Raw genomic sequence first — 7,041 nt, 5'->3', positions numbered from 1 at the left:
CATCTACAAATGAAGTATGATGTAATTGAGTTCACATTTTTACATGTTGACACAAAAGTCAAAATCATTTTAAATGAATACACTTTCATGTTACATCCAACGGCATCATATTACAATCAGGATCATGTCAACAGGGTACATGATTAGGGATGTAACGATAATGGCAATATCGTGATATTGTGATATTAAAACTGCCACAATATCGTCGTCGTCATGTTCACGATATTTAAAAGCTACACATCTGTTAAAAAAAAAAAAAAAAAGTCAGGTTGATTTCCAATGGTGCAGTTCTATCACCCTCTGGTGGCTAGTTTTTTTTTTAGTGCAGTTTAATTTTCAATAGGGATGTTTTTGCCCTTCTATGTTTAAAAATCACTAATTGTCAGGTGAAGGGGAACGTATTATTTTTGTGAACAGTTAATATGTGGAGGAACTCAATCTGTGCTTGCATTAGGTGAGTAAGTGCCTCAAATTATCTACTGTTTTATTTGGAGGAGGAGCTCCGGTTCTCTGGTTCAGAGGGAAATTAGTTCACTGCAGTTAATTAATTTCTCCCACTATCCTCCTGAGCAAAAATTGTTATTGTGATGCGGTACCATTTACTAACCAACCTACAGTATTAGCCTCACAATACTGTATATCCATTTCATCTCCTCTTTCAGCCAGCCAACTGAAACAAACTAGGCTTGCTCATATTAAAACATTTAACATTTTCTATTCTGTCTACACTTACCACGTGTTTGCTTTAACGTGACTGAAAAGGCTTGGAGTGTTTTGTGTGGTAAGCAAAGTCTTGTTTAGGAGGCTTTATGAGGCCTTTAACGTGTGTACCGCACAACACAAGGTTTTCTCAAAGACAGTGACAATTCTTATCTAATAATTGAATCAAAACAACCTTTGGCAGTTCTGAGGTTTTATTTTTGTTTTCCTCTCACACTCTACTTCCCCACTCCACTTAGGTAACTCAAGTTCATTTTCTTCACAATCCTGCCAGCAAGTTGGCTTGATTAGGGGAGAGTGGGGTAATTTGTGCCAAGGGGCAAAATGACAATGGAGAACATTACCTTAGTGCAGACGTAGTAGTTTCTGGTCATTTTGGAGGGATTCGACTGGTTGTGTGGTCTTCCACAAAGTCTGATCCAGCGCAGACATTTTTCATAGTCGTTTGAGGGTTTAGGGGAAGGGAATAAACCAGACAGTGTCTCTCTTGTGTCTCTCTTACACACGCCGTGACTACCGCAGGACGCCGGTTAGTCGATTGGGATAACGGCTATCACTCTTACCAGTGGCGTTCCTAAGCAACTTAGCACCCAAGGTAGGATTTCTGGTAGTGCCCCTGCAGAGTGTGCACAATTTATTAGATCAACCACAAAATATTCATCATTAAACTCACACAGGGCACACGGTATCTTCACGTCTGTGGAATTTTAAAACCGTAGTTTCAGTGCAAAATTAATAATGTAGTAATAGTACTACAATAAATCACTGTATGGGATAATGAGAGTCAAACAAAGAACGAACTTAATTGTTTGCATCAACCATTCAGAGTATTATCTCAGTATAGTGAATCGGGACTTGCAGAAGTTAGGTTTAGATTTCACCAGAATTGTGTTTTCTTCTGAACTTTGCTTTCATTTCATTGTTGATGGTTCTGATATCTGGTTCTGATGATGCAGACCAATATGAGTAACGCTCAGTACCTTATGAGAGAAAACTTTATATTTGCATTCTTACTGATGAAATCTGCATTTAGTGCATCTCCCACACTTATTTTATATTTTATACTTATTGGTACAACCGTACGTCACGCAGTGATATTTTCGCCGCAGAGGAAGAAGAAGTATGCTGCGGAAAAGTCAACTTACTATAAGTGTGGCAACGCAAGATGGCCGCCGCCGGCTTCACTTTTCGCTACAGCATGAGCAGCCCAGTTTATTTATTATGCCCGTGCTGTATCATCCTGCGCATCCACCTGAGAATCTGACCGTGATCTTTTTTTTAAGCTTTGAGCCAGGACAGCATAGTAGTGTTTTCATTTCATTTTCTTATATAAACGCTATGGTCGTACACACGTGGGTTAGCTAGCATCGGGCTCGGTAGCATCACGTTTACAGGCGGCGACCTGAATGACGTATGTGCGCTTCTCTCGCAAAGCACAGATTTATATGAATACTGGATTATGCGTGAGCATGATGATGTGATGAGCGCAGGGCTTCCATACTATATGTAAATCCGTGAATGAGCAGCGCTCGCAGAAACAGCTTTTGAGGATTTAAAATAATAACAATAATAATAAACTTCTTGTCTCCCTGTCATCTTTTTTGCTCACGAGCGGGGCGCTCGGGGCTAGCATCTGCCTAATCCACCTAATGGCAGGAGCGCCACTGACCTTACACACGCTGTGACTACAGCGTTTAACCATTTTGATTGAATTTTTTTTCTTGGCTTTGGATAACCATGCAATGCACCACCGGGAGCTGGATTGCTTTTGTTTGTCCACAGCAAAACGCACCTGCCGTCACAGACATGACGTCTTGCATTGGTTTTGGTTTATTACGTCATGCTGCGTGGTTTACGGTAAGGTCAATCAAGTCCTCACGTGCAGTAAGAAGATGGCCGAGTCCTTTGCATGAGAAGGGAGAGGTTGTAGTGCATAAAACGACAATGAGATGAGACATTTGGATGTGTATTGAAGTCTGTGAATAAACCATGAAACAATGCCAATTATGTTAAATCAAAGAAAACCTTTTAATCAGATTTATGAGACTGGTGCAAGCCCCCAGAAATCTCTAAGCCACAGGAAATTTCCTGTTTGCCTATGCACCACACTTCAATCAGGCTTTCGTGTTCTGGTTCCATGTGTCTTATGCAGAGAGTATGGAAGGCGACCCAATTATGTTACCAATGCAAACATAAAGGCAAACTTTATCATGGCGTCTTGAAAATGAATGAAAGACTTGGTGACGCGTTTTGGCCTGCAGGGGGCACCATCGGTCTGAGGAGGATGACTTTGAAGCGTTTCTTTGGCGATGACGTAAGGCTTACAAACAGGGTCCTCGACAGGATACGAATGTGTGTCCACCTTTTGCCAGATTGCAGGCGCAGATTTCACACTGAGTAAGTCAATAAAAAAGCAAGGGCAAAGCAGGATGATGCAGGAAGCTTATTGTTGAAGCAAGTGAAATAAGAATCAAGGTAAATGTTTAAAAAAAATAATAATAATAAGGTGCAGTGCATACGCAATACTTAAAAAGCATCCTAGAACAACCCAGAACAACAGCGAGAATTGCAAAGGCAAAATGTGCAGTTGTAACAAACAGAAGGATAATAACTTGAAAGAGCTACCCAAAAAAGGAAGACTAATGAAATGCTCTGTGGATTGTACGCAGCACAGATATGGACGCTGAGGAAGGAAAAAAAGAAAAAAAAAGACATGATTGATGCACTGCAGATCCACTTTTGGAGAAGGATTTTAAGAGTGACATGGGAAATGAGAACAAATGAAAGCGAACTGTAGGAAATTGCAGTGGAAAGAGAGCTGTTAGAAACATTGAAAGTTGGGCAGAAAAAGTGGCTGAGACATATAATTTATTAGCGGAGAGAGTTTATATTGCAGCGTCATTGAAAGAATGCCAGAAGAGAAACACTCCCAGGGAAAGGAGCCCTTACAAAAAAAAAATAAAAAAAATGAAAAGGGATTGAAGAAGATTGGACCACTTTTTGTGAGATGTATTTTATTTATTTTTTTGTAAATATGTTGTGACGTGAGGTTTTTAAAATATAAAATATGTGCTTTGGTTAAATATAGGCATGGGAAATACTGGGTTTCTGAATAGATGCAAGTGATTTGCCAGACTTTGCTTCATCACTGGTGGTTGAATATAAACAACCAACGTCAGTTTCTAACAGCTAACATTTCTCCTTTGGCGCATAACCTCACATTCCACATAATTGCAGGAATTAATTCAATTTAATGCATTGCTTACTTCCTGGGACAGGACATTACTTCACTTTAGAGGTGCCCGCAAGAAAAATGTCTATATAGCTTATATTTCAGAAGTGGCGGCTGTATGTTTAAAGTTAAAAAAAATACTGCTTTAACACTTGAGCGCATTAAAGAGTTGTTACTAACAGCCAAAGTTGTGTCGTCCCGCAGACGAGTGGTGACGTCACGGCTAGACGTACTAAAGTTGTTTGTAGCGCCACAAAGAAGTTCACTTGTGTTTGTGATGTCACACATAAGTTTTGAGAGAATGTGCAAGCAAACCAGCACTTTCAACTGCTGAGCAACTTCGCCAAACATGGTATGCTAATTTGTATAAACAGCCTAAGATAATTATGGGGCATAAAAATTTTTTTATAAAAAAATAAAAAACTTTCTCCTCTTCATCTTTTTGTTAGAAATGGTAGCATGAGGTAACGCCGACGTGTTTTGTTTTTGTTTTTTAAGTCAACAGACCTGGAGTTGAGCGAGCAGGCCTTGAGGATCTATTATGCTTCTTTGGGGAAACTGCACAGCTCTCGCATCCAGAAAGGAGGGCAGCGGCTTCACCGGAGCCTCATGCTGATCCAAATGATCGAATACTCCAGCGACCTCTACTTCTCGGCTCTGGCAAGCGCGCAACGCGGCCACCAGGTGGCCGACAGCACTGCGGAGAAGCGCACGGCCGCCGGCCACCAGGTGGCCGACAGCCCCGCGGAGACGCCCATGGCCGGAGACATGGAGGACGAACACAAGGAGAGCGTCGAAGCGTACCTCGCCATCTCCCAGTGATGAACTCTTCCTCTTCATGCTCGGAGGCTTCTCATTAAGGTGACTTCAAACTTCATAATGTGAGGAAGGCAACAACCAACGGGACAGAGGATAAAGAGTATAAGACTGGGTGCTCTTATATTGTCTCACCGTGTTGCTATCTTACAGGGTTGTAGCGCCACAGCGTAGATGCTAGCTGCACTAGCATTAAGCTAGCAAACAAACGTTAAGCTATGTGGTAGTTTTAAATACATGAAGTGTAACGTTCTTTAACAGTAACTGTGGGTTAACAGCTTGAAGCTTCCTGAAGAATTTTTCACGATTTGCTACTTGTTGCCTATTGTGAAATGAGCTGAATTTAGCTCATTGCCACCATACTGCGCACAAATCTCAAAAGTATGCGCTCGCAAGTCAAAGCCAAAAATTGATTGAATGATGGTCTACATCGAGAAAAACCATCAATTTTCTTGTTGCCCCTGCAACACCTTTCACAGACAAGTCCAGAGTTGCCTCTCCTCAACACCTTGTACAAACTCTTCCGGGGGGTTCCTGAGGTGTTCTCAGGGCATCAAGAGACATCTCCAATTTGTCACAAGTTGTCCCCGGGGCCTCTTCTCGTTTGGACTTCCTCCAAGCCTCTGCTCGATTGAGAGTCTCACTATAGACCCATACATATATGGCCCATATAAACCGTCAAATTAATATTCATATTCATACCAGGCTGCTCCATTTTCGAAAGACTGAATCCGTCTGACAGTGACTTGAAGACTGCAAGCATCTTCATTCTGACAGCTTGTTTTGCGCGTCCTATTTGAGGTCTTTTTTTTTTTTTTTGCCAAACTTCCTGTTGTCAGTTTGTATAATAAGCCAAGAGGGGGAGTGACAACTCCTATGTTGAGAGAGTATCTCGACAGTGAGACCAACTTTTTTCCTGTCCTTTCTTCTGCATTGTGACAAAACAGAAGGATAACATAGTTTGATGGTGTGACATTGGGAAAGTCAGAATATAATAAAAAGCTTTTCAACTGTTTGTGCGCTGTGCATCTTTTGAACGCCCCCTCACTTATACACCTGTCTCCTGGGAAACGGCTTCTTAGCGCGGGCGCACACACACCTGGAGGGGGCTGAGAACTATTGGGGGAAAAATAGAGAAGTGTGAGGAACAGAAAAGGCACACACGATCACCTCCCTTAGTGTAAGAAGCCTCAGCCAATAGGATATTTATATTCATGTGATGTCAGCCTATTAGAATCCTTCTAGCTAACACACCCACAGTATTGTACGTGTATGTGTGTGGAATGGTGAAGATGGGGAGAGAGACAGAGAGAGAGAGCTCGAAGATGCAGAGGGACAGAGAGAGAAGATGCAGAGAAAGAGAGAGAGATTCTCCCAGCAGGTGCTGATGTTATGCTGATGTTGGTCCTTTGAGAGAAACTGAGAGGGAGCCAAAGCCGCAGACTGCGGCGCTCTCCATGAAACTGGATCTGACACGCACACACTCCATGTCAGCAAATATTTAATTACCCACATACACAGAGGAATCTAAAAAAAAAAAAAAAAAAAGGTGCGCACACACACATCATGAAAGCGGTGGGAAATGCGTCTGCTGCGGTCAGCCGTGGAGCTCAGCGCAGGAAGCTGAAGTTCCCTCCATTTTATCACAACCAGCAGCTTCATTACAAGGCTGCCAAAATGGAGTCCACTGATGATTAAAGGGCCAGTCCACTCAAACGCACATCGGGCACACGAGGAAGGAAACGGAATGAGAAGCGCAAACCTGACAGCCGCTCTCTGCAAGGGAGCACCGCCGCCAAAGCAAACATTTGAAGCTGCCAAATATTCACTTTAGCTTGAATTCAAACATCTTGCGAGGATATTAGTCCACTTTAATCGGAAAATGTCTTTGTATGCGCTAAAAACATTTTGCAGTTTTGTTCATGTAGACCTGCACAAATATGCTTGCATTTTGTCAGCATTTTTTTTTCCAGTCATCATTAACGTAGAACAATGATTCGCAAACAGCTTTCCATGAGAGTATTGTGATGCTGGAAACTATGCAATTTCACTTCATTGGTCAAAATATTATTTTAAAATAATGTATATTTCTTCGTCTATCTATGCCAGAAATGTATAGCGACAGGCAGAACAAGATGATGCCAGAATGTCCAGCTAGAAATTTGGGAAAGGATGGGGAATACATAATGTTGGTCTATAAGTCAAATCTTATTGAAGAACCAAATGTAGCTAGCAGCTAGGTGGTGAAGTGGGCCACACATTCTCCTCACATT

At 41.9% G+C, this 7,041-nt stretch overlaps 1 protein-coding gene across 4 annotated transcripts; it reads left to right on the top strand.

Annotated features, from left to right (window-relative positions):
- The first annotated feature begins 3,014 nt into the window (after window positions 1–3,014).
- Window positions 3,015–5,783, top strand: LOC144000820 (immediate early response gene 2 protein-like). Of its 4 annotated transcripts, none has more exons than XR_013278333.1 (2): window positions 3,015–3,117; window positions 4,451–5,783. XR_013278333.1 is itself a non-coding variant. In XM_077494511.1 (2 exons), the coding sequence occupies exons 1-2, from the start codon at window positions 3,630–3,632 to the stop codon at window positions 4,772–4,774; spliced, it is 417 nt and encodes a 138-aa protein (XP_077350637.1). In that variant the 5' UTR covers window positions 3,372–3,629; the 3' UTR covers window positions 4,775–5,783. The 4 variants fall into 4 exon arrangements, 2 of the variants coding, with proteins under 2 accessions (XP_077350637.1, XP_077350719.1); XR_013278322.1 differs by having other exon boundaries at window positions 3,055–3,195; XM_077494511.1 differs by lacking the exon at window positions 3,015–3,117 and adding an exon at window positions 3,372–3,722.
- The last annotated feature ends 1,258 nt before the right edge of the window (window positions 5,784–7,041 follow it).

This window comes from Festucalex cinctus, chromosome 1 (genome assembly GCF_051991245.1).
Source record: "Festucalex cinctus isolate MCC-2025b chromosome 1, RoL_Fcin_1.0, whole genome shotgun sequence".
Taxonomy (NCBI): domain Eukaryota; kingdom Metazoa; phylum Chordata; class Actinopteri; order Syngnathiformes; family Syngnathidae; genus Festucalex; species Festucalex cinctus.
Note: the sequence above shows the minus strand (reverse complement) of the source record. Positions and strands in the feature narration are given on the sequence as shown.